The sequence below is a fragment of the Lygodium microphyllum genome, chromosome 8 (assembly GCF_053477565.2).
Source record: "Lygodium microphyllum isolate KBCC chromosome 8, Lygodium_microphyllum_v1.1.10, whole genome shotgun sequence".
Taxonomy (NCBI): Eukaryota; Viridiplantae; Streptophyta; class Polypodiopsida; order Schizaeales; family Lygodiaceae; genus Lygodium; species Lygodium microphyllum.
Window position 1 is genome coordinate 126,063,488 of NC_141142.1, and position 27,984 is coordinate 126,091,471.

General features: G+C 41.3%; 1 protein-coding gene across 8 annotated transcripts; it reads right to left on the bottom strand.

Annotated features, from left to right (window-relative positions):
• Positions 1-890: 890 nt before the first annotated feature.
• Positions 891-27,964, bottom strand: LOC148032828 (uncharacterized). Of its 8 annotated transcripts, none has more exons than XM_087683498.1 (8): positions 27,816-27,964; positions 27,307-27,464; positions 27,064-27,129; positions 25,894-26,425; positions 25,653-25,787; positions 10,661-10,733; positions 4,649-4,790; positions 892-1,840 (listed from the first exon to the last, which is right to left on the bottom strand). In XM_087683498.1, exons 4-8 carry the CDS (start codon positions 26,260-26,262, stop codon positions 1,810-1,812), a joined length of 750 nt encoding a protein of 249 aa, XP_087539624.1. In that variant the 5' UTR covers positions 26,263-26,425; positions 27,064-27,129; positions 27,307-27,464; positions 27,816-27,964; the 3' UTR covers positions 892-1,809. The 8 variants fall into 8 exon arrangements, with proteins under 8 accessions (XP_087539627.1, XP_087539624.1, XP_087539621.1 ...); XM_087683495.1 differs by having other exon boundaries at positions 25,894-26,542; XM_087683501.1 differs by lacking the exon at positions 27,064-27,129 and having other exon boundaries at positions 891-1,840; positions 25,653-25,784; positions 25,894-26,542.
• Between the last annotated feature and the right edge of the window lie 20 nt (positions 27,965-27,984).

The following is a 27,984-nucleotide window of genomic DNA, read 5'->3' on the forward strand; positions in this document are numbered from 1 at the left end:
ATGAAAGTGATAAGCATGAAATTGAAGTATATTGGGATGCACTTATAGAAGCACAATCTTGCATAACAATGCAATTAACAACACTCATTTGATAATCAGATGTATATTTGCCTTTGATATAATGCATTCCACTTTGCTAGGTTAGGATTCTATCACCTTAATTCTCTCCCTCAATTAAAGAGCATAATCATAACATATCATTGCAATCAAAATCTTTGAAGGGCAAGACACATGTATATGTTTTAGCCCTGATAAAAATGAACCCCAATCTACGACTTTTAGGAAACAGAAAAAAAAATTAGTTTGAGACACTTATGTATGAACATCCTTAGGTATATTCTTACATAAGTATTGGTATATTCACATCTTTAAGTTGAGACGAGTATATTTGGGTATGTTTTGTCTTTTAGTAGCAAAGCGTTGCAAACTATTTTCCTAAGCCTTCCTAGCTTGAGATAGATGAAGGTTTACATGTAATCCTAAATCAAGTAAATGTGGTATGCAAAGAGATTACAAGCTCTATGGGATATGTGCCAAATCTCAGACGGTACTCTTGACTTTCAACAGGGAGGTATCTGTGAGTCCTTTGAGCTTTAGAACTCTCAGTGAGTCCTTCGAGTTCTATTGAGATGTTTTGTGTAGTAACCTGAAAGGGATGAAGAACCGGGCTTACATTAAACCTAGCGGCTAGTGCTGCCTAAACCCTGATATTTCATATGCTGGTCATCTTCCTTCTTGGATGTTGTTCAAACCTTCACTTGCTTTCATAATATTCACAAGCGCATTATTCTTTAAGAGAACAACAGATGAGTTTTATAATATTTACAAGCCTATTCTTTTATCTAAAAAACAATAGATGAGCTTTAGTAGGATAATCATGTCAAAAGTCTGTTCTGTACAAAAGTGATGTGCTCGATACAAATTCCAATGAATGCGTATGTTCATTCATTGCATACCTTAGGAGAGTATACACAACAGGCTACTTATTTTCTTTTGTGCATAGCCTACGACCCACCAGACACTTGCTCAGCAAAAATAGTCGTGCAAAAAGAATCAGTTGTCACTCCACACTTTTTGATCTGATCGCCCAATAAAAGCAATTTGGGTGAACAGGACCTGCAATCCTTAGAACACCTCGCAACATGCAACCTAGCCAAGGAATGGAGCAACCAAATGGAGTCCTCAAAAGCGTAACATAGCCAAGAAATGGTGCCCCTACCCATGGGACCAGTATGAACTTCAATGCACAACATAACTGGGTATCAGCACAAGTCCAAAACCACCAGGCTACCAAGCTGTGGACAACCAGCCACTCTTCTATTACCATACCATGACTTAAGGAGAGTCACAAACTGGACACGTTTTCGTGATAAAACCTTTAATCATAATATTCCCATGTTCATTCCAATGTAAGCTAGGGAACCATGAAAGGACAGCCACCCATTGACACAAATCAGGAATTGACATGATACCATCTCCAATCCCATCTTGACTAGCTGAATACAACAACGAAAAACTTCTTTGGAAACAGGAGTCATGAAGTCCAGCATTTAATTGGTGATCTTTCTAGAAATGGCCATCCATTCACGAGTTGTGATTATGGGAAAGGCAGTAGATAACCCAATAAGGTGAACTAGAAACTGGGTATTTTTCTTGCCTTCAGGTATGTAGAAGTTGGCTTGTTAACGTTCAGAATCAGCCAACATCGGATTGGACAGCAAGCCTCAGTAGTACTACTCGCACCTTAAAAGTAAAAGGTTGTTTCTGATCAGCGCTCCTTTTTTTGAACAAGCAGCCTCAAACAGAGGGCTACTGTTGGCACACCCTCATCCCACCAAGCCTGCAATTTTTGAGTGAATAATATTAGAACTGCCAAAAACAGTTTTTTTAAAATACTACCTCCATCACACACAAGTACTTCAGATCTCTACCCTAGCGCTGCTGCCTGTGTAGTGACTTAAAGATTAGGAAGACTTGAAAATGCCATGCAAACAATAGAAATGTTCACCATCCTTCATAGTCATGAGATACTTATGCAATCAGTGCCCTTTTGTTTTAAGGTTTCTTTTGAAAAACCTTACAAAAATTTGCTTAAATTACACAAATTATGCATGCTTGACCAGCCCATGATCTAATTCAACAGACAGCAAACCATCTACAAGCGCTGGCATTTTACCTAAATGAAAAATTGGCAGAGAGACAGATTCAAAATAGAAAGATTATATACAATCAGTAGTTTCATCAGTACTGTCACTCAGGTTAATGATAGAAAACATATATTGATGAACAGTTCCATCAGGTCTGAAGATAATATCCCCAGATTCTCAAGCTAGTAATAGGAGTACCCCTTGCACCCTATAGGGAATGAATGCAACCCAAGGGCTTTGATGTGGCACTGCAGGAAAATAGAATATTGCTTTTTGCCTGAGGGTGGATGGGCTAACTAACTCAATTGGGCCAGGATAGGTATGGACAGCAATGTGATGCATGGAGGCCAGAATCAAAATAGTCTTCTTTGGAGCTCTCTATAAACTCTCGATGTAAGGCACGGATCTCATACAATCACATTGATCTTGAATGAAGTAAGATGTTCTCTTCTATGCTGATGTGTAGTCATTGCAACTGATTTTCAGATATCTTATTGTCTTTCCTGCAAGTTTAAAGAGCTAGAAGCTAGAATACAAACACATCTTCCATTTGAAAATCTGACACTAAATGACAAATAAAAAACAGAAATACAAGCACTTTACACATCTCAAAAACAGCAAATGAAACACAGAGACAGTGACAACACACACATCTGCACACACTCTGACACACCCCCCCCCCCAAAAAGGGGGAAAAACCCCATGCAGACAATTTATGGATGTAATTGCAAACAACTAGTTTAATGTTGGTTCACCCAGTCTCACATTGTTCATTGCATGCACTGCAAATATCACAGATGCTTCAATTGAATCATCCATCAACTCAAGATATGAAACAAGCATTACAATACTGGGTCAATTACACAGGTTAGTGACACATTTACATCTACAACTAGGAGGAGATTTGATAGCCACATCAATGTCTTCAGACTTGAGACCAAGATGGCTAGTTGCTAGCAGCTATAAATCAAGATATAGCTTGCTTTCTTTAATGTGGACTCTCTTACATCATGTTCCTTTCTTGATTTACTTTTTTGGGAAAAAAACTTTACTTGCGGATACACGAGTTGCAACTATTGATGTAGGATTCATCTTCAAAAGAACTTTATGTATTCTTCTGGTAAAAATTATATAATTCATTTTTTTAACTTTGTTTTTCCCTTTTGAAAACAAAAGATATCAAGATAGATTGGTCCATTGAAACTGGCTATTAATGAGTGGTCAAAGGTCATGGTGGAGATGCACAATGAGTGAGAACAAGTCTATTGTGCACTTCCACATATGTGACTTGCTCTCAAGCATATTTGAGGTCAAACATGCACAAAAAGGGTTAATGCATTGGAGTGAGGGCTAAATCTGTCAACTAAATCAATAACATTGCAAGGGAAAATTTGTTCACATGCAAACATAGGCTCAAACTTTCAAACGCAAGAGATTTTGGTTTTGATTTTTGTGTTGTACACTTAAAAGATATGATACCAATATTGGAGATTTCATTATATAGAGATGTCCACAGATTTTAGCAGCCTCAAATTGGCCTAAAAATGCTAAACCTTAAAAATTATAGAGATGGTATACTAAAAATAGAAGTTTGTGTTCGGTCAGTTTTTACTAAATTGAAATAATTCTATTTTTAACAAGCATCAAAGAGAAGCAAGTATAGGACACTTGTCATTTAAAGCTTCTAAGTGCTTTTTCACTTGTCCCACTTTTATGACATTTGACTAGACACTTGCACCTTGCAAGACAACTGTCCCTCATTTGCACACCCAAAACAACAAAAGCTGAAGCAAATCTCTTAAGTTGATGACAGCCATTGGTCTCATCACTTCCACCCCTATTCATCATCAAATTTCTCAACTCCCCTCTGATTTTCATCAACTAAAACTGAAGCAAGCCTCCCAACCAGTGAGAGTCATTGCACTCATTATTTTCCCCTTCTTCATCATAAAATCCCTCGGCTCTCTGCTTCTATCACTGCTGTTTTCCAGAAAAGCAACACCAAAATTCATTTCCAGAGCCTTCTCTCCTTACACTTACCATGTGATAAAAGACATATACGTGAAGTACCTGAGTATGACTCATTCTGGCATGAGTCTAAATAAATCTAGGTCTGGGTCACAAACCGAGGTTGGCCTAACCTATGTGCAAGCAATAATTCAGGTGGTGTCATAAATATTCAGGTCAGACCAGATGAAACTCTAAAATTCCTAATATAATCTAGCACAAAAATGGAGGTAGTGCCATGTGGCATGCGTGTCATATACTTCTAGCTAGAACAGCATATCAAGCTCCAAAATAAGACAATCAAATTGTCACCTGATCTATGTTATCTTCAGACCTCAGCTCACATAAAATTAGTGCAGAAGAGAGAAGTATAACCTACAAAGCTGAAAAGTGCAGCTTAGAGTCTGAATAATTCAAAGTTTTTCCCCACGTGCAGATATCTGAAGATAATTAAATCTTGCGTTGCATGCTTGTTACTAGGACTAGAATCATACCCAGTGAAACAGGTCCAACCGTGCCCTTGCAGAATTGTAATAGATGAGCTTTCATCAGTATATTCAGTCGATGATTTGAAAACCCCTAAGAAGCACCTTCCACCTTGGAGTAGTTGTTCCAACTCTAGAAAGTTTCCTTCTCCTACATCAGAGGATAAAGACAGCATTTTCATAAGTAACAACTTTCCTCCAGCAGCATGGTTACATGATGCACCTTTGTCTAAATAAATCACAAATATGTTCACAACCTGTCTCCAAAACAAAAGCAAACCATATGCATTTCTTTTTTCCTGAATATTCTCTCTTGGTATATGATCAATATAATCATCACATAATACGTGGACATATGAAGTATCGTTAAATGTAAGAAAAGTCGTACCCTCTGATCTATTTATTATAGTAAATGTGCAAGCTCCAAATGTTCTTCTCTCTTTGAATAGTTCAATGAAGAGAATCACTATAACAAAACACATGCTGATTTATGATATTGATTCATTTCCAAACAAAGAATGTCACTATTTTTGGCAAATATAATATGAAAGATATCACAAACACCTATGACTATGGAACCTAGATTGAAACATTGCCACAGAGTTGCTCTTCCAGGGCTGCTCATTTAGAGCTATTTCATTTGTGTAATCAGGTAGACTCCATATGAATTGAAGAATTGGTATGACATAATCCTTAGAGCTGTAACAAGCCCTAGAAGCTTTATATGCAGCTATCATCTGGGAAGTAAGATAATCGAGGCAAGGGACCAAAACTGATCCATGACCTAGAGAAGTGTAATGGTGGCATGTTTCATCCATATATATATATATATATATATATATATATATATATATATATATATATATATATATATATATATATATAGAGAGAGAGAGAGAGAGAGAGAAGAGAAAGAAAAAAGATAAATTACCATCTGCTACTGCAGTTGAGGGCAGTAATATTTTGCAAAAGTCTTAAGTACGTTGGGCAGCTTCTTGAGTGTTTTCAGATGCAAGATTGCAAGCCTATTTCTACTCCCATTGAGACAGGCCACAAGTTTACACTTGGGGGTGCAAGAGAACCATTTGATGCTTCTCTTTTTTAGCAAGCTGTTGGTTGTTTATTGTATTTGTGTAATACATGGCTGGATATTCAGTTTGGGGTTTCTCTTAGTTGGCACATTTTATGCACCACCCTCATACTACAGATTGGCAAGCAATTACACACGTCTTTCATTATCTCAAAGGCATTGAGACATTGGGCCTTTTTTTATCCTAAAGGCACTTCTCTTTCCTTGCATGCATTCACAAACAGTGATTGGGCTGGCTATTTTGACATCACATAATACGTGGACATATGAAGTATCGTTAAATGTAAGAAAAGTCGTACCCTCTGATCTATTTATTATAGTAAATGTGCAAGCTCCAAATGTTCTTCTCTCTTTGAATAGTTCAATGAAGAGAATCACTATAACAAAACACATGCTGATTTATGATATTGATTCATTTCCAAACAAAGAATGTCACTATTTTTTGCAAATATAATATGAAAGATATCACAAACACCTATGACTATGGAACCTAGATTGAAACATTGCCACAGAGTTGCTCTTCCAGGGCTGCTCATTTAGAGCTATTTCATTTGTGTAATCAGGTAGACTCCATATGAATTGAAGAATTGGTATGACATAATCCTTAGAGCTGTAACAAGCCCTAGAAGCTTTATATGCAGCTATCATCTGGGAAGTAAGATAATCGAGGCAAGGGACCAAAAACTGATCCATGACCTAGAGAAGTGTAATGGTGGCATGTTTCATCCATATATATATATATATATATATATATATATATATATATAGAGAGAGAGAGAGAGAAGAGAAAGAAAAAAGATAAATTACCATCTGCTACTGCAGTTGAGGGCAGTAATATTTTGCAAAAGTCTTAAGTACGTTGGGCAGCTTCTTGAGTGTTTTCAGATGCAAGATTGCAAGCCTATTTCTACTCCCATTGAGACAGGCCACAAGTTTACACTTGGGGGTGCAAGAGAACCATTTGATGCTTCTCTTTTTTAGCAAGCTGTTGGTTGTTTATTGTATTTGTGTAATACATGGCTGGATATTCAGTTTGGGGTTTCTCTTAGTTGGCACATTTTATGCACCACCCTCATACTACAGATTGGCAAGCAATTACACACGTCTTTCATTATCTCAAAGGCATTGAGACATTGGGCCTTTTTTTATCCTAAAGGCACTTCTCTTTCCTTGCATGCATTCACAAACAGTGATTGGGCTGGCTATTTTGATGCAAGGGTGTCCACTAGTGGTAATTGTTTCATGCTTGGTGATTCATGTATTTCTCAGTTGATCGAGAAGCAATCTACAACGGTCACATCTAGCTGTGAAACGGAATACAAGGCAGCATTTACAGCTACATTGGAATGTGTATAGCTCAGACGCATTTTGGTTAATCTTAGTGTGGGACGATAGTCACCCACTCCTATCTATACTGACAATCAGAGTGCCATGGCAATTGAAAGGAATCCAATTTTTCATGCTCGCACTAAGCACATTGAGGTGCATTATCATTACGTCAAAGAGTGGCTAACTTGGTTTATGTCCCTACACAAGACAACTTGGTAGATGCATTTACGGAAGCTCTCTCTAGAAAGAAGTTTGAAGCCTTTCGCAAGGCTCTAGCCTTGATACCATTTGGGGATCAATCTACCTATTCCTTGTATACATTCACATCATTCACTCAAGGGGGCTTCGTTATACTTATCGTGTTCCTCCTAAGTTTTGATGTGAATGCTCCCTTATCCACGAGCACTTTTTACCTTCTGGTTGGATGGATGTGATACTTAGTACCTTAGAGATTGTACTCTCATATCATTCTCACATAGTGGATGTGACATTCCAACACTTTTCTCTATTGCTGTTCACTTCTTCACTATGAATACATGTGTGTGTGTGTGCTACTAAACCCTAACCTGACACCTCTTTGCAGAGTGCTTGCCTATAGTAATCATCTGTTGTAGTCCTCATAAAGTGGTCCCTGTAGTACGATATTTTTGAGGGAAGGGCTAGGGTGAGATTCCTGTGTGCTATATGTGCAGCTAGTAGAGTTTCTATCATATGATCAGGTTCCTCTCAGTATAAGAGAGGCACCCAAGGGGGTGGGGGACGCCATGTCAATCCCATGTCCTATGGGCCACTACTCGACCTGTGCATATCATGAGATCTCATGTCGTGCCTGAGCTAGTTGCCTAGAGGCCTCAAAGGCTCTCCTAGGCAGTCTATCTAGGTGCATGCCAAGTAATCTATGTGTAAAGCTAATGGTCTGGAAAAGGACCTCCAACATCATGGGGATGCAACAAACTCTGCTCTAAAGATCTCAGGTGGTATTGATGGTTTGCAATGAATCGTCTGTGAGAGCACGATGATCTGTGGTCTCTCAATATATGCCCATAAACATGTAGCCAAGCAAGGGATCCAAATAGGAGTGTTATACATCATGGCTAGTGTGACCAATGTGTCAAATAGCCACCTCCATGTGCCGGGCTCATGAAAGTGCACCTAATGATACTCTCTCTCTAGCATGGCCAATGCTACATATCCTCACATAAGTTGATCTCTGACTGCCCATGCCATGATGAATCTCCCTACGAAAGTAGTGAATGTGACCCCTAAGTAGACATATGAGTCCACAACCTCCACATGTCCAACTCCTAGAGTGAAGATTGTCCTCCTCACTAGGTGGCTAATGTGTGGAAGATCAAGATCTCGATTTTCCGAAGATTACAATATAGGTTATACTCATAAAAACCCCTTAAGGCAAGACTAAGTAAAAAATGGCCACTAATTAGGTCCTCAAGGCACACCTCCAACAAACAGATGAGGTTGATGGCACCACATGGAACATATATAAGTTTCACCGAAACCCAGTTGTGTTGATTATGTCAATCATATCAACCTTTTCACTCCCTCCCTTTAAAAAAAAACTTATTCTTGGATGGGGGGGCTAAGGCCGGTGTGAAATGGATTTAAAAAACCTCTATTTAATACTAGAAAAAAACTAGCTCTTTCGTTCCAAGGGGATATGGTTTCCTAAGAAGTCCATACTACAAGCGGTCAAGGAGTTGAGCGAGCTAAGGGTCTCCTCCCTTATAGAGGTGCAAGGAAAAGCACGCCATCATTCGTTAATAACTTGTCAACCATACCCATAAGAAAAACCAACTACAAGTGAGCAAGCCCTCATGGTATCAAATTCTGATTCGCCTTGGAAGAAACGCCTCTTCCTCTCCATAATAGGGAAGCCTTCAAGTAGGTGAATAAATATTCTCTCCTCTCCAAGGGAGTTTTGAAGAAAAGATAAGTCTTGTAGCAGGGGGTGTTCTCTCCTAGCACACATGTGAGGCACCTTCTTGAGCCAAACTAGTCTTGTTTTGGGAAAAGGTGTACTTCCAAAAGGAAGCAAACACTAGTAAGCCTCCCATGTGTTAGGTGCCTTAGCCCTACCCATGAGACCTGCATAGGTCCCCATGTGGCAAGCCACCATATCCAATTCCTCAATGACTAGGCCCGGAGGTAGTACACCCCTCCTCAAAACCTCCTTGTGTCGTCCACTTCAAGTCCCTTATAGGATGTTGCCAAAAGTTGTCCCTCATGGCACTTTTTTTGGAAGTACCCCATGGTACCCTTCCTGAACAAATGTTATAGCATATAGCACATTTTTATTACGCTAGCAACCTCCCACATAAGGGGTTTTAGCAACATGCATTCTATCAAGACATGCTTCTCAACTACTCACACATTCTACTAGAGGTTAATGCCCCCTCCCTGCCTCGAAATAGGTTTTGTCCCCTTGGTAAAGAACTCCAACAAGAGGCTGGCCACACTTAATCCTGTTTTTCTTGTACCCATTGCCAATCCCATCCCCCAAAGATGTACGCCTCCTTATAGGTAGTTTCTACCCCCAAGTTGGTCCCAAGTTGCTCCTCCAAAACTGCCCCTAGTTATTTGCCCATATTTGTGTGTCCACATCTATGAGGCTGATCCCTAACAGGACCTTGCTTTGCAAATGGTCATTCTTAGTGCACAAATGAAAAAAAACATAAATTTGAGTACAAATACTTGATTGAAAGCTCTTTTAATAGTTGTTTTGTCCAAAATGGTTGCAAGGTAAACTTTTTGCAAATAAAGTTTGTCAACGCTCTTACATCTAAATCGTCTCTAAAGAACGTATCCAATGATTTATAACATAACATGGATTTGTTGTGCTAAAGCAGCCATTAATAATGCATCCAAAGTGCAGTTTTTGTGTAGGCATAATCATGTAGCATGCTTCCATTGGTTCTCCTTGTTTATTGGCACGCATAGCTTTACAGTTTTCTACTACCTGCAAGGCACCCCTTTTTAAGAGATTGTTGGTAGAGAAGAGGCCATGTTTATAGGATGAACAAATCTGATTGGCAGGCATTGTTAATATTCAGGTCTACATCCAAATTTTGTCTCTAAACGCTCCTCAAACAGCAAACAGCTAAGTCAGCTAATTTATAATGCCTACTTAATTGAATGCTTGTGTCTTGAACTAGGGGAAAAACCTAAGTTTAATACTAAGGTCATGCTATGCATCATGTACCCTTCAAAACACTACTCATTGAAGGATCTTGTAGAGAGAGCAACATAAGTTTTCAAGCTACCTACACATAACTCAACCAAAAGAAGTGGAGTGCATGCACCTAAGCAGGCAGTGAAAATGAAACTAAGTTCATTGAATAATAATCCTTGCAAGTGCAAACACATGAATGGTTATCATAAAGCTACAAAACAAATAAATCAAACATTCAATTGATGGCAGGCCCAAACGTATGGCAAGATTTATTTGGTGTCTCAAAACAAATGGTTCTGATCAATCAATATCCAATTTAATTGAAAGAACAAGCAGAATAGAAACCTTTTGTGCTAGCCAAAGATCTACCACCGAATCGATATCATGAGATATGACACATGGAACTAACCCTTACCATTACTTAGGCCTTTAGGAATGTGATCTTCGAGTATCACCTCAAATGTTGATGCCAGCTTTGAGAAATCCTTCTGTAAAATTAGCATCACACATTTATAAAATTTTTACCAAAAATTTAAGGCCAATTCGTACAATAAAAGCCTCCCTCTCCCTCTCCCTCTCCCTCTCCCTCTCCCTCTCTCTCTCTTTGCACTCCCGCTCCCATTTGTTAAGCTAAATAAATCCTTCTATAAAATCAATATAAAGCATCACATCAAATGCTGAAGCTAGATTTGAGAAATCCTTCTGTGAAATCAGCATATTGCTAAGCTATAAAAGGAGCATTTCTCATTAAACCTTAACTAGCTCATTAAAACAACCCCAAACCTCAAAGGTTTCTATGTCCCATAAGCAAACACCCAAACTTTGGGAGGATCCACATCTATAAATCATAGTTGTCAAGAATGAAAGGTACGATATGATACAATATAATAAAATATTTTACAAAATGGTAACTTAAGATTTATCAAATATGATACAATATTAGTACCCCAAAAAAAAAGATTTTTTTAAAACTATAAATGATAGGATTGTTGGGTGTAAAGTCCCTTTGTCTCCATGTATAAAGTTATGTAGGTGTGAACACACCCTTATTGTAAATACGTTCTTTATTCTTTGTGGACAATCACAATCCGGTACACCTATCACTGCGTTCACTCTCTCCCACACTCAAGACTGTTGCTCGTACTTCTGACCTGCACTTCTATTGTGAACTCTCCACTTCAAACTAGTATCAGAGCTACGGCTAAGGTGTGCACACTTCCCGAGGTCCGTGCGGGTCAGTTTCAGCTCACATACGCAAAGAGAATAATAGGTTTCATCACTTCTACAAGCCAGCAACAACATGGCAGGCGAACGATCGCAAGCGGCAACTAGGGACAGGTCACAAGCAACAGTTTAAGGTCAATGTGGAGCAAGCAATGATTCACGACAGCTGGCGGGAGTTAGTTTACAACTCACGACAAGTCACGCTAGTCGCTATAGGTCACATCGGCAAGTCACAAGAGGCAGCGCATGCCAAATTCATCATTTTTTTAACATTTTAGCAAGTAGGCCCCCTATTCACTAATGAGGGTTCGCACATGTAAGCACAATTCACAAATTTGTGCAGATTTGTACTCGAAAATTTGGGGCTTTTCGCAAATTTGGTGTTGTTCATGCATAACAGTGACATTTGACCCGAAAATTGCAAAAATTGGCTTTGAAATTTTTGGGGCTTTTCATGTATCAGTGAATTTTGACCCAACTAAGCCAAATTTACTGACATTGGTGCACATTTGGACCTATGAAATTTGGAGGTTTTGCAAGATTTTATAAAATTTCACTAAATTTTCATGTTCTATGCTCTTGGGAACATGTGTTAATGCAATCGAGGCAAATTGCTCACCGAAATTTTGGGGCTTTTGCTAAAATTTGTGAACTTTGGCAAAATTGGTGTGAAATGCACTTTGGGGACATTGCTGAAGCAATCTTGGTACTGTAAGCAGTGTGATTTGAGTTTATTATCTCCCACATGTGAGATTTTGGAGAAATTATAGAGAATTTTGGTGGTTATCAAAAGTGCTTTTGGGCACATATACATGAAGTACACATGTTAGGCAACTCCTATTGAGTTGATGTTTTGCTGAATATTCATGGTGCAGCAATCGTAGTTGTGATCATTTGCAAATCCAAGATTGTTGCAGATGTATTTTTGTTATATTGCTGAAGTGGGAGTCACCTTGCAGTGATGTATGCATGAAATGTATGCTGAAATTCAGTTATATTAATGAAAATCATCCTTTCTATTGTTGTACATGTATTTGGACCAAATCTTCCACTTATTTCTTGAAATTTTGGGCTGAAATTAGCTGAATATTCAACCTGTTATTTGCTGTCATGAAATACAGCATTGGTACTTGGCACTTTGCTGAAAAATGGCCACTAATGCTTCTAGCAACAGTGACACTAAATGCTTCCTTGAAATCAAGAGGTTTGATGGCACTAGCTTTGATCTATGGAAGGACAAGATGCAAGGCATTTTGTTTCTCAAGGACTATGATGATGCTCTGTTGGAACCTAAGCTTGCAGCTATGACAGATGAGGATTGGGCTAGACTTAACAAGAAGGCCATTGCAAATATTAAAATGGTTGTATCTAATTATGTACTTACAGGCATTAAGTGTCTCGATACAACTTATGCTATATGGAAAAAGTTAATGGATACTTGTGAGAATACAACTCCAGTAAATCAAGTGCCTCTCATGCACAAGCTTGTGAACATTGAGTTGGATGAGTCTAAGCCAACCTCTAAACATTTGAGTGCTTACACGAGGATTTTGAGTTACTTGCAAGACTTTGGTTTGCAACCCTTCAATGATAAACTAAAGGCTATTTTCTTGTTAATGACTTTGCCTGATAGTTGGGAGTCTTTGGTGTTAGGGGCTCCATCCTCGATGAGGAGATCAGACGAAAGTCCAATGAAGAAAGTAGTGGTTCAGCCTATCATCGTAGAGGCAGGTTAGAGAAGAGGGGTAATGCAGCAAATAAAGGCAAAAGTAGGAGTAAAAGCAAGGGCAACGAACAACAAATAGAAGCACATAATGGAATACGGCCGCAGGAAGAACATGCTGAAAACATGCTACAACAGCAAGGAAATGCTGAAAATCACTCACCTAGTGATAGTGTGCACATACCTGAGGATGTAAACCCATTACCTCAAAATACAGATCATTGGGTAAAAAGGTCTACACGTGTCAGAGGGCAGCTGCAAAGGTTTCAGTCATCTTTGGATTGCATTTTGTTGATTGATGAGGGTGAGCCTCTGACATTTAGAGAGGCACAGTTGTAACAAGCAGAATACACAGAAACTAGGGGTTAGACACCCAGTCACATTGACCGGGATATATAAGCTGTAAAAGTCCCAATTTAGGGCAACAAGTTATTATCAAGAACATACTCTTCACCTTCATCTTCAGCTTCCATGGCTTCCTCCTCCTTTCTCCCCTCTTTTCTGTCTTTCTCTCTCCTCTTCTAGTCTTCCTTTCTCATCTTCTTGTTCTCTTTCTTTCTATTCAATTCTGTCTTCTCTCTCCTCTTAGCTTCATTCATTACAAGCAGTATCAAAGCATCAAGCTTTGATCGTTTTCTTATTTTCCCTTTCTCCCTTTTCAAATATCAAAACCCTGGTTCTCTATTCAATTCTATCTTCTCTCTTTCTGTCTATTTAGTTCTCTCTCCTCTCAGCTTCATTCATTACAAGTGGTATCAAAGCATCAGGCTTTGGTCATTTTCTTATTTTCCCTTTCTCCCTTTTCAAATCTCAAAACCCTAATTACCCAAGTTACATGTACATGTATAGCAAGAAGGACCATAGTTAGTCTCATCTTTTTGGAGCAAGCAAGAGCTTTGACTAGAGACTCAGACATATCCGGAGATAAAATGGCTAAACTAGCAAGTCGTCACTCATTTTCATGTAAATTTTAGGGATTCCAAGCCAAGTTTAGAGTCTCAGGAGTTAGAGGAGGACAAAAACTCAGCTACTTTTTGCTTCGGCCCTTTCTCCCTCTTCCCAGGCAAGCTACCATAGCCACCCAGTAGAGAAAAACTCCTCTTTTTTCACAAAGCAGCCATGAAAGTGTCCAACTGAGGCCTCAGGGGTCTTCCCCACCTTCCATGTTGAAAGAAAACAAGGCACTTTTGGGACAGTATTTGGCTCTAATGCTGAGAGTAAGTATGCTGAAAAAATAAATTGTCCACTGCATCACCTTCCCATGGCTCCAGTAGCCAACGTTTCATTTCACCAGATGTTGTGAAGGAACGGAAGGAAAAAGGACTATGCTTTAAATGTGGGGATAAGTACGCCATGCCTCCAAGTGCCCTTACAAGACAGCTAAGGTCAAGGTTCATAGCATGTATGCCATGGAAGATTAGCAAAATGATGAGGATGACCTACTCGTTTACCATGTGGAGCATGTTGAGGATGTGGATCACAAGCAGTTCTATGATCCGAAGGATGAGTTTCCTTTTGACCCGGGCGGTTGTCCATCCCAGATACTTAATCTGACATCCCACCCGACTACCACCTCCCTTTGCTCCATCTCCTTGGATGCTTGGATGGGTTCTCGGAGCCCCAACACCCTATGCATTCAAGGTAGTATGCATGGGAAGCATGTCTTCATCCTTGTGGACAGTGGTAGCACTCACAGTTTTGTTAATAAATCAGTTATTGATCGGTTGAAATGCACCCCTACATAATTATACCACCCCTTGAAGGTCCAAGTAGCAAATGGAGAGGAAGAAATCTGCACACATGTATGCCCCGCAGTTCTCTTATGCTTGGCTGAAAATTATATGGGATTGGTTGACCTAATTGCCTTAGATATGGGTCCCATTAATGTTGTCTTGGGTTGTGATTGGCTAAAACAATTGGGGAAAATTGCTATGGACTTCTCTAAGCTTTACATGGAGTTTGTGATGCAAGGACAGCTCATCCACTTAGAGGGAATTCAAGATCATGCTGATTTTCAGCTCATTACAGATGAACCTTCTACCAAAATTGTTCACTGAGGTACAAGCACTACATGGCTTTGGTCTTCCTCTGTCTTGTACTCAATCCCACTCATTTTGTAGAGTAGACACCATTGTCTAGTGAAGGGCGAAATGCACCTCATAAAGATGTTCCAAAAGCTACCACATGAAAGCGAACCAAGTGAAAAAAAGCTTCTTCAACTCAAGCCCACTATGCTCACAATGCATTGCAAGCACCTTTACCTTTACAATGAAGAAGGTGACAACCAATGTAGCTTTAAGCACCACCCACTTTATCCACATAAGCTTCTCGATATCCTCAATAAGCAAGTCAATACAATGTCCTGCACATGGAGTCCATACAATCGTGGGAAACCCGACCTCAAGCAAGCAACCCCTACATCAACAATTCAATGCATTACCAATAACAACTTGCACCATATTTGAGGGGCCCACCTATACGCACAATACTTTGCTTGGAGAGAGAGAGAGAGAGAGAGAGTGTGTGTGTGTGTGTATTAGTTAAGGAGAGAGAGAGAGAGAGGCTCCATGATCATTTAAAACTACAAAACTTGAAAGAAAGCTTAAGATAGTAACAACTTTATAAAGAGAATGTATACCTCAATGATGGCTTATCGAATGTGGTGGTAGATGGATGTACCCCTCATTTTCCTCCCCTCTTGCCAATGTCTACAAAGCCCACAAAAGTACATGCCAAGCGAATAAGACACGAGTATGTTGATGACACCCCATGTCCTTTAGTCACTCCATCAAAACAAATATACTTAGTCCATGCAACTCGAACAGGATCAAGGGCTCTATTGATCCTCTCCTTCTCTACATCAATTTTCTTGGTCTGGATGCTATTGTAGGTGACACCAGTCCATCCTTCACATGGATCCACAATGGCAATGACTTTTACCATCTTCCATTGCTCTTGCTTTAGGACAAGAGATACAAGCTCAATGACAATGCATGCAATCTCAATGCGCAAGTTGTTGCCTTTCTCTGGGAAAGACAACTGACCACGTATATTACCACTAGCTTGGGAGAGACTGGATTGCTTTTAGAGCCGCACATGGATGTGGACTTGGCATTGCCAACGGTGAAGATAAGTCCATGTTCAAGACTTCATCACAAGTTGGTCTTGGTCCTAACATGCTGCCTCCTCTGGTAGATGGGCTCTCATCTTGACAAGAATCTCATCCACGATGTTTTGAGGAATCTCCTTGCTTGGAGCGACTTGCTTCCCATCTTCAAAAGATGTTAAAGACATCAAGTCATGCCACTTATATAGTGCTTCCTACAATACTTGCACATCCAATAGTGGGAGCTTGACTTTTTCGCATCCTTCACCACATGGATAGCGTGCAAAGTGAAGGCCTTGTGCTTCTCACGTCATGATACTGATGGAGGCTAGGGAGGGAGGGACCTATACCTAAATCATCATCTCTAGCTACACTTGCATTTGGTTCCACCTGCTATTGTCATTGCCTCAACCCTCTATTTGACTCCTACAACCCACTGCCCATCTTTGAGTGTTCCCAACTAAAGCCCTAATCATTATGATCTAGTGGACCTCAACCCTCTATTTGAGTCCTACAACCCACTGCCCATGTTTGAGTGTTCCCAACTACAGCCCTAATCATTATGACCCAGTGGACTGTTGTGTTTTCATCCATACAAGCTACCTTACTGTTGTTCGTCGTGCAGACCACTTTTCAACATTAGCCTAATCTGTGTTTGCATAGCAAGTCGTTTTTGCATTTTCAGCACTTTTCTTCATCAACCTCTACTCCAACTCATGGTTACTACACTCAAGAACCATCTCCAGTGGACAACACATATTGACACCTCCTTCAACCTGCTCCCATAAGAACCAATAGATATTGGGTAACTCTGCCCTTGAGCGTTTTGTATATATACATTCATTATTCAATACTTTTCATTCATTATTTAGTCATCTTCCTGTCAAAGTGCAGAGATGCGAAAGCATAGGACAAAGACTGAGAGAGAGTGAACACAGAGAGAAGAGAGAGAGAAAAGGAGACACTGTAAACGCAGAAAATCTGCGGTGTAGTATGCTGTATAAGAGTGCAGAAATACACAAGGGGACAGAGGAAATATCTACGTATGTCTCCGACTTGATGACCTCGATCTCCGTCAGCCCGAGCACAGTCTGTCTCAGCCAACAGATCTCAAGATCAGAATCTGAAAATAATGAATGCTGAAGTGTGCCACAAAACTAACTATAAATAGCCAAAAAATAGGAAAAACCTGCAAATAGTCGGCTGCATTAAATGCAGTCGATTGCAGTAACAACTGTCCGACTGCAGGTGCTGACATGGCACTTGCTGACGTGGCACTGACATCCGCATTGTCCAGGAAATGAATGGCTACAGCAAAACAAAGATCAACACAAGTGTTGAGAAGCCACATGAAGTGGCCTTCCAATTCGGATCCATAGGAGTAGTAATGGGCCAACAAGTCTCCAGCTCAAAAGTCACCAAGAGCTCCTAAATGTACCTCTTCTAAGAGATGAAAATCCCCCTCTAAGACTGATAAATCTTGTGACCTAAGAAGAAATGAAAAAGCCCCAAATCCGTCATCTCGAATGCCTGATGTAAAGTTGTCTTGGTCTCTCGGACCTTCTGTGCATGATCCCCTGTCAAAATCAAATCATCAACATATAACACAAGACCAACCTTGGAAGTGTGCACATAAAGCTGCAGATCGGTCATAGAGTGCCGATATCCCAACTTCGACTGAAGAAACGAGTCAATCTTCTCGTTCCATGCATGTGGAGCCTACTTGAGGCCATACAAGGCCTTCTTCAACTTGTAAACTTTCCCATCCAAGGATCCAAAGCCAGAAGGCTGCTCAACATAGACCTCCTCCTACAAGTCACCATTAAGAAAGACCGACTTCACATCCAACCGATAAACAGGCCCCAAGGCAAGAACAACTCAAATAGTCACCATACAAGCAGTGGGGGCAAAAGTATCATGGAAATCATTGCCTGGGCGCTGAGCAAAACCTTTAGCAACAAGGTGAACCCTATGGTTGTCCAAAGAACCATCGCTAAGGTACTTGGTCTTGAAGACCCACTTGACACCAATCACCTTCTTGTGAGGGGGACGAGGCACAAGAGACCAAGTATCGTTCCTCTCAATAGCCTCCAACTCAGCTTCCATGGCCTTCCGCCAATGATCAAACTGCAAAACCTCCTTCACTGAAGTGGACTCGCGATCCTGCATAACACAGGTCAGTAAACAATAGTTGGAGCAAACAAGCTCCGAAGAATGTGCTTGATTCCTCCGTGACCTCCGAGGTCCATCCTGCGGTTCCCACTCCTCAGGGACCCCCTCGATCCCTGAATCTCGGAGTGTGTCACGAGCCCAATGAGGAGGAGCACAAACCTCTCCCCGTCGCTCTCCATCTACTGAAGACTCAGGAACATCCACCAGCGGAAGCTCCTCGGGGGTTGCCGGTGGAAGAGAAGATGCTCAATCAGAAGAAGAATCTCCATCAAGAGGCTCTAGCTCCAAAAGAACTGTCTCGGGAGCTCAACTCTCCCTTGGTATCTTCAAGGACAGGGTGCTCCTCACCCCCCTCGGTGGCCGGAACTTCCACGAACCACACATCGCGGCTCGTGTAGACATCCCGCTTGACGGGATCAAACAAACAATAACCTTGGGACTGTGAGCTATAGCCAACAAAAACCTGTCGTCGGGAAGCCGCCTCGAACTTATCACGCTGCATCTTCAGAATGTGCACATAAGCATCACACCCAAAGATCTTGAAATAAGAGACATCAAGCTTAATCCCGAAATAAGCCTCAAAAGGTGTCCACAGTCATTCTGTCAATGGCCAAAGTGGGAAATCGATCGAGGATGTGAACTGCGGTAGCCACTGCCTCGGCCCATAGAAACTGAGGTGTTTGTCGGTGCTCCATCATGGTGCGTGTCATCTCGATCACACTTCAGTTCTTCCACTCCAAAATGCCATTCTCTTGGGGAGTATTGGTGTTAGTAAACTCCTGGTGAACGCCCCTATTTGCACAAAAACAAGCAAACTCATTAGACATAAATTCACCTCCCTTGTTTGAACGCAAGGTCTTCAGTCGCCGGCCAAAACAGTTCTCCTCAAAGAGAAGCCAATCCTTGAAGTAAGAGAAAGCCTCTGACTTGAAAGTCAGGAAATAAGCCCAAGTCATCATGTTGTAGTCATCTACGATCAACATGAAGTACAAGCTCCCCTTCAGGGACTCGGTCCTCATCAGGCCACAAAGATCCGTAGATACAAGCTCCATGGGTGAAAGAGACCGCCTAGAAGCTTTATTGGGAATCGCATCCCGATGCAGTTTTCCACGAATGCAGGAGACACATGGCTGATGGCTCACCACTATGTCCAGCAATCCTCAGACAAACGACCCTCGCGATGCCTTCCAAAGGTACTCGTAGTTCAGGTGGCCAAACCGAGCATGCCATAACTCGGACTATGTCTAAGAAGTAAGAGCTGAAGAAGACTTCAATTTGTAGACACCATTCTCCCCATACCCTGCAGAGAAAATCTTCCTCGATCCACGATCAAGGACTCGAACAGTATCACTGTCAAACTCCACCAAAAGACCAAGAGTACAAATCTTAAGGACCGAAAGTAAATGATACCCCAAACCTGGCACATACAACACCTCAAAGGTGTGGGTACCACCACGTCCATCTAGAATAAGCTGTATCTCACCCCGCGCTGCAATAGACACAGAAGAGTTGTCTCCAATGAGAATCTGTCCACGCGAAGGTCGCAAATGGGCAACACCAACGGAAGAAGAAGACATGTGCCTTGAGGCACCACAATCCACTCTCAAGCCTAGAGAGCTATCATCGCAGCATCAAAAGTCTTTGATGTAAAGTCCTCAATGATTGCTAAGTATAGAAAAGCAGCTAATGAGAGTGCAGCCACTGCTCCAGAATCCTTCGTGTCCTTCTTCTTGGTATCCTTCTTGTCTTTGTTGGGACAATCCTTCTTCCAAGGACCGGTCTTTCCACAAATATGGCAAGTCAATTCCTTCTCCTTACCCTTCTTGGATTTGTTGTCCTCCTCCTTCTTCTTTTGGTCCTTCCCCTTCTTCTGAGAGGCTTGACCAACCAATGCCTCCGATTTGAAAGCATTCTGTCCCTTCAATTGTTCCTCCTGGTCCAAGACCATAGAAACCAACTCTTCCCACCAAAGAGTCAACTCCTGCCCTGATGCAATAAGAGCGGAATAAAAAGTACCGAATCGTGGCGGCAATTGGGATAGTAAAATGATCGCTATGTCTTCGGAGGAAATAGGCTTCCCCGCATTTTGAACCTACATCTACAGCTGTCGAAGCTTGTTGATGTGTTCCCGAAGCGAAGAAGACTTATTCACGAACAAGGTCCGCATCTGTACCTCCAAAAAAACCCTCTTTATCAAGGTCATCCGGTTGTACATCTAATCGAGCTCTAGCCATATCTCTCGAGCCACCGCCAAGTGCTCGATGTGAGCAACCACGGCTGTGGTGCAAGACAGAAACAGAAAAGATCGAATCTTGGCATTCAGTTTGTCCCAATGAGACTGGGCCTTGGTCAACTCCACACAAGCATTGGAAGAGAGTTTGGACTCATCTCTCATCGACGGCCTATTAATCTTCTCCATCACCAATTCTGCCAAATCATAAGACTCCAAAATGGCCAACATCATCACCCACCAGATGCGATAATTATCACCATCAAGCTTTTGATCCAATGGAAGAGCTGGTAGGACAGGCATCTTCCTGTCCATGATCGCCTAGAACTCCAAATCAGTCTCCGTAGACATGTTAACCTGTAATACCTGCACAAACACAAAATCAGCCTCCTCTGACTGTGAAAATGCAGCCTTCTAGGACTGGTTCCTCCGCTGCCCAAACCTTCTTCACCCGTCGGAGGCGATGAAAAGGTAAAATCTGCAATGGAATGCCTCAAACGCAGCCTTCCTCCCCTTCGAACAGCAAAAACCTGCAGCAAATTCACCGATTAGACTCCTTTCCCGCAAGCCCATACTCGCTTCAGCCTTGATCCGATGCACAGCCCTCCCACTTACCCTCGAATCCTGGAAACGCAGCCTTGTGTCGCACTGAAATCTCCTCTTCAGATAGGTTTAACCCTTAGTCAATCCATCTTCACCGCTCTGATACCATGCCAGAGTGCAGCGATGCAGAAGCGTAGGATAAAGACTGAGAGAGAGTGAACACAAAGAGAAGCGAGAGAGAGAAAAGAAGACGGTGTAAATGCAGCAAATCTACAATGTAGTATGCTGTATAAGAGTGCAGAAATACACAAGGGGGCAGAGAAAATATCTACATATGTCTCCAACTTGATGACCTCGATCTCTGTCAGCCCGAGCACAGTTTGTCCACAAAACCAACTATAAATAGCCAAAAAATAGGAAATAATTGCAGCAGGTTGATTGCATTAAATGCAGCCGACTGCAGCAAAAACTGTCCGATTGCAGGTGCTGACGTGGCACTGACGTCCGCACTGTCCAAGAAATGACTAGCTAACACTTCCCTTTTGCATTTTTTAATTTTTGCATTAGTGTTTAAGTTCATTGTGTTTTGGCCATGGTCGTATACTTTGTATTTTCTTTTGCCAACCCTAGCATATCTCTACGTGGTAACAAAGCCAATGCTCTTCTAAAGAGTTACCCAAGGCTATCATGGATTGCTTGGTTTATTCTTGATTAAACTATACGTCACATGTTGATTCACGATAGATAAGAGTACTTGATCTTTGAGTCCTCCGATGTTTTCTCGTGCTACTCCTTCAATGGAGACTCTATTGAGGCATTATGGTCTTGATTTGGAGAACAACCCTCCATCTACTAAATTTTTCTAAGGATCATTCACCAAGGCCCACTACAGCCTAGATGTTCTTCATCTCATATTCCTTCACAAGGTGTATCCTAGTAGGAGCACTCCACTGACAAGATTGATCATCTCTCCATTGAGGAACAACTATCTGTTCGGGACATAACCAGAAGTCCAAGTTCTTCACAATCAAGCCTAATGGCAAGTTCATGTAATCCGTTTTTGTATGAGTCTAATTGTGTCTATATTGCTCTTTCAATTATGCGAGAACCAACTATAAAACACCATGAAGATCCAAATCAGCATAATATGGATTTGAAGAAAACTCTATGATCAAAGATCAACCAAAGGGTAATCCTTTATCTTTTGTTTCATTTGAGTATTACTTGGGTGTTGAGCTAAAATTTCATTAGCCTTCATTAAGCACCCCCAAAACTCAAATTAATTAATGAATTTAAACCTTTTCTTTAAAATAGATGCGGTCCTAGAGAGTTCAATGTCCCGCATGCGAACCCTAATTTGGGAGGCCCCAAACTTCTATCAATGGACAAGCTACCTTCCTAGTCAATTAATCTCCCTTTTGCGAATTGCAAGGGCTAAAGCTTCACTGTCCATACCCCGTTCTTGGAGGATATCTCAACCACAACTGTCCAAGACTGTTGTCCATCCATTGGTGCCTCTTTCTCAGCCACCATTCTGCTGTTGTCCAGTCAGGCCTGCTGCTGTTCACTCTCTATCTGCTGTCACCTGCATTCAGCCTACCCACAAGGTTTGCATTTACTGCTACATGTCACCTTCCAGCCTGTGGGAACCTGCTTGGAGGTATTGCCTACAGAGCTGGCGACTGCAAAAAATGCTGTGTTTTGACCAGCCTACTACCACCCAATCTTCTGCACTCTCCTGTGCTGTGTTTTCTGCAGATCAGCCCTGATTCAGCTGCCATGTAATCTTTTATGGCTGCATTTGCTGATTTTCTCTCTCCTCTGCTTGTTTATCTCGCTGATCTAGCTGCCCACAGCTGCATTTGTTGCTGCCAGACACCTACGGAGGTTGCCTTGCTGCATTTCGGGATCCGTCACAGCTCAATCTCTACTCTATCCTCAAGACACATGAGTTTGGGGATCCTTCACCGCATAGTGTGTTTGCTACATGAGGATTGTATTCTATTCAAACTCATTCAATTTCTTATTCATTGTGTTCATTGTCTCTATGTTACCCTCGATTCCCACTTTCACTTCCCATTTATATTTATCTACATTACATCTAAAACCCTGCTTTAGACCTACCATAGGTCATCCCGTCCTAGCACACATTGTCTTTGATGTACATTTAGGCTTTAGGTCATCATTAGATACTCAAAGGTGTACTACTTTGCACTTTGGTGATTTGTTGCTGAGAATGCCACCTATGCACTTTGTTGTGTGGGGAATCTCTCTTGCACATGATACCACCCTCCCCGGTTGCTTAATCGCACAAATCTCCCTCGTGATAATGAGTCGTCTCCTTCATTGAGGACTCAAGGAGTGGACACAAAGGACTGCACTAAACAATTGATTCTATTTATAGAGGATTTCGATGCATTTTCCCTATTGTTTAAAAATAAAGACCATTTATTTAGCAATTCAGCATTAAATGCTTTTTGAGGCTGTTTTAAGAATAAATAATTAGGGATTGATGGACTATAATTAAGTAGTAGTGCAAAGCCTGATATTAGTGGCTCTCAAGAGCAAATAGATCACAACCATAATAAGTATTGTCAGCAAAGGCATAAGGGCCAAGGTTCAATGGATGGATCAACTCTCAAGTGGCAATGACAACATTGGATGATAATAGCAACCAAGACATGACGCCCTAAGTTCTAAATTATCGAGTTTGAGGCTTGCAAGTGTAGCTTCAACATGATTTGCATCAAGTTTAAGAATTGCCACAATTCAAAGGCATCAAAAAGAGAGCTTCAGTCATCGATGCATTTTCTTAGCACTTGCTCTAGGGCCCATAAGTAGTGAAGGATTGACAAAGTGCAATTAATATGGAGCTCCAAGTATTAGGCTGGTCTCACAATAGGGCAGTAAGACAGTCAACCTCTAAGGCTCCCTGTCTACCAAGTTAAATAGTTGCTAGCCAAGATGATTTCACATCAGTCCAAATGGACTTAATAGTGAAACAATGGCACACTAATTAAAAGGCCGGTGGTTCCTAACCTAGCTCCTAATTTTCCACAAAAAAGTAGCCATCTCATTGGTAGGCCCCTCAAACTAATGTTGTGCCAAGACATAGCCGTGGAGTTTGCATCTGTTGGAAGTCTAGAGGTGGTTGATGTCTCTTTAGAAAATCTGCCTAACCCTACTAAGACAACTACGATTTAGTTGTGCCAACCATGGAACACAAGTCACCAAGAGGATGAGGCATGTGCTTTGGAGGTAGCATTCCAAATCACAAATGCAAGCATTTGTTCAAAGAAAAGCTTGCATGATGCAAAGGTGGTTAGGCAATTGGGCAATTTGTAGTCGGTGGCTCAGAGGCTTCTTTACAAAATCAAGCTGATGATGTCACATGTATGGAGTCCTTAGGTTTTATAGTTGCTTCAACAGCTGCAAGCATATGAGTTCCTAAGCATGACCAGGCATATTGGCAAATGTTCTTATCAAGTCAAGATCTTGTCATAGTGGCTACATATGGTGGCAATCACAATTGCTCAGCAACGAGGGCACTTGTATAGAGAAGCAACATTGAGATGAAAAGGTCTTGCTACAAGGGCTAACATGCAAACACAAGCAAGTAAAATTGTGACGTGACAAGCACATATAATGCCACATAGCAATTAGACAAGTGGCTGTTCAGTTGGCTGGCTAGTTGGCCAGTTTCAGAACCCACTCCAATAAAGGGGCACTTCTCTCTTTCGATCATCGCCAGTATGAATGAAGAGCCAGACGATGAGTTCATCAAACAAGATATTACAAGCAAGAGTGTTCATGGCTGATCATGCCAGAGGTAATGTCTCCTAGACACAATGGATAAGGAATGTGGGAACGTGCAGGATTGCATAAGGGCCGGAGTGCAGTGGCAGCTCAGTCTGCCCTTGCATTTGTCATTTTTACTGCTTCAATATGTGAGTAAGGAGGACTATTTCCACCTTTGACTTCTCTTCTGTCTTTTGAGTCCTGCTTTTTAGAAGACAAGTGTTTTACAATCCAGAGGAAGGCCGAACACTGACTGCACTTCGAATTGGTGGGTCATTATACCATCCATTGTTGTTTTGCATTGGTAGCAAGCCAAACACATAAATTCCTGTGTGATTGCATTGCAAGCAGCTTACATGTTCATGCAGTTGGACCTGGTTTCATGTGTATGCATATGCCATATAGTCTGTTGCTGCAGTTTTACTCTATTTGCAATTTTTATGGAGGCTCTGTGTCGAAAATGGGCAACAGCTACCAAAACAGTAAAACATTTACAGATTGCAGTTTGAATGAGCGGCACATGCTGCACAATAGTTAGATGCACAATACCTTAACCCAGTCAGGAAATTCAGCATTAAACCATAGTTCCAAATCAAGATACAAGGCTTTACCTCACAATCCAAAGGTGCAAAAGATCCTTTTGCACTGAATGCAGCTAGGTCCTTTCTGTCACAACCTAGAGCAAGCACATTGTGAAGCCCACCATTCAATGATACATGTTCTACCCAGGATGCAGCATCAATCTTCTAGCAAACGAGCACAAAAATAAATAATCAAAAGTCCATCTACTTTGTCAAGAAAGAAAGACATCCGAAGTGAATATGTAGGCAAAAAAAAACATGAGCAACTTACATCATGTTTCAGCTGGTTGCATATCTCCATAGTAGTAGACTCTTCAATACTAAGGAGTGCCCTGTGGCCACGTGAACTTTTAACCTTTGATCTTTTCAAACGACACAGGGCCTCTTCTTTGGCACTCAATCCAGAACAACTGTCTGTGCCAAGCTTAATAGCAAAATACAAGTAGATTGTACAAAGGAATGTCAACAGGAGTAGCATAAGTAGAAGAAATCTATGGCGTTTCAACAAGGCCATCCAAGAAAGATCCGGTTCTTCACGTGAAAAGGTCGCAGACTTCCTGAACAGTGTTGCAGAGGGTGAGACTGGATTCTGATTTCTTCTATGAGCTGGAGACATTCCTGCATGATTTTCATGTCCCATGATACCCAAATATGCTGTAGAAGCTTCAGTAATAGCCTGATCCGTTTTTGTCTATCACTATTCCTGTCTGTCTATTTCTCTTCCTGTGTATATGCTGGCTTTGAAGAATGTTTTAAATAGTTACACCACAAAGACATCTCTCTGCTTGATCTCTCACAACAGCCTGTTCAATATGTAAAAGCCACAACAATGCATTCTTCAGCATAGAAACCAGCAGATTATCTGTCTCGTCAACTAACTGAAGAGCTAGAGGGCAATGTTTAGCCTCTTAAGCATGTATCTGTATTCAACCAAACGAAAATGAAATCATTGATACCTATCTCGCTAAGGAAAATGCATTACTAGAAAACAAGATGCACTTCATATTTACAATTCACTGTGCATAAAGTTGCTATGCTGAGGAAAAAGTTACAGGATCCTCTACTAAGACATAAACTGACCTATAGAAAAAGGAAAAGGTGACCAATTAGAAATTCTGGACACCGTTCATACAAATTTCCAAGACAAATGCAAGGTTCATCTTAAAGACCATTACAAGGCATAGCAGGCCATGTCTATTTGGACCAAATATAGTCATGCACAAATTATAGTGAAGCAACTCGTTGAGTACATTTATTGCTGATAGAATGACAATCAATCTAGAGGTAAATATCCTTCAAGAACTCTTTGAGACCTCCACTAAAGCCAATTGCACACCCATATTTTGAGACCCCTAAGCCAAACATGCAACTTCCTCTCAATTACAGGCTACAATAGTGTCACAAAGAGCCGACCTCCAGTGAAACAAGACCTCAAACACACCTGTTCTTTCATGGTGTCATTGCATTCCAGGAGCCTGAGAATTCATCATCGTTTGTCAACTTTTCCCTAGTGTAGATGCATCACTTAGTCAGAACTTACAGGTGCTACTCTCCCCTTTGCAACCAGGAGTATAGATGAACACAGCTCTACCATCAACTGTAAGACAACACATCAACTACAATGCAACGCATTGATCACACTAGCGAAACACTGGCTGAACTTGGAGGTGAGGTAGTGAGGTACCTAAATTTCAGTTAGCATTGTCATCTTCATTGAAGATATAAACTTTACAGCCATGGTGCTGTTGTCTGTTTTCCTAGAATAGGACTGTTCAGATGGTTTATTGTTGACAGGGAAGTCCTTAAGCCATGCAAAAGCTGCTTCAAGATTCACAAGCTTTCCTGCCAGCACAATTGATCAATAACCAACTAATCTTAATAAATGAAACCCAAAGATCAACCTGATCTGTCACAAATGGATGCTCTAGAAAGATCAATCTAATCTGTCAGGGACGAATGCTGGAAAAGCGATGTAGGACAGTTTTCTCTTCTGATTACCATGCAGTCTGAATCGATCCTTTCCACGAGAAGTTAAGCCATTGTAGCCAATCTCTCTCTCTCTCTCTCTCTCTCTCTCTCTCTCTCTCTCTCTCTCTCTCTCTCTCTCTCTCTCTCTCTCTCTCTCTCTCTCTCTCTCTCTCTCTCTCTCTCTCTCTCTGCCCGCACAGATTCAGAAAGCTGTGAACTGCTTACCTCGAATGCGCACAACTCCGCAACTGAGTGCATCTGAGCTGCCTAGATGTGAGCGAGAGAGCGAACGAGACGGAGGGAGAGAGAGAGAGAGCGCTCACGAGCCACAATTTGAATGGGCTCGCCTAGGCAAAAGTTGTCTCCGAACAAACTTCAAGGGGCAACAAGCACT

Bases quoted from the DNA above. Each gene is read 5' to 3' on its own strand.
- LOC148032828 (XM_087683500.1), bottom strand. From the start codon at position 26,262: ATGGGACATGAAAATCATGCAGGAATGTCTCCAGCTCATAGAAGAAAT. The intron at 25,788-25,893 runs GTAAGTTGCTCA...CTCGTTTGCTAG, and splicing joins GCAACCAGCTGAAACATGAT to AAGATTGATGCTGCATCCTG. The intron at 4,791-10,660 runs GTAAGGGTTAGT...CCTCTGATGTAG, and splicing joins TCCTAAAGGCCTAAGTAATG to GAGAAGGAAACTTTCTAGAG.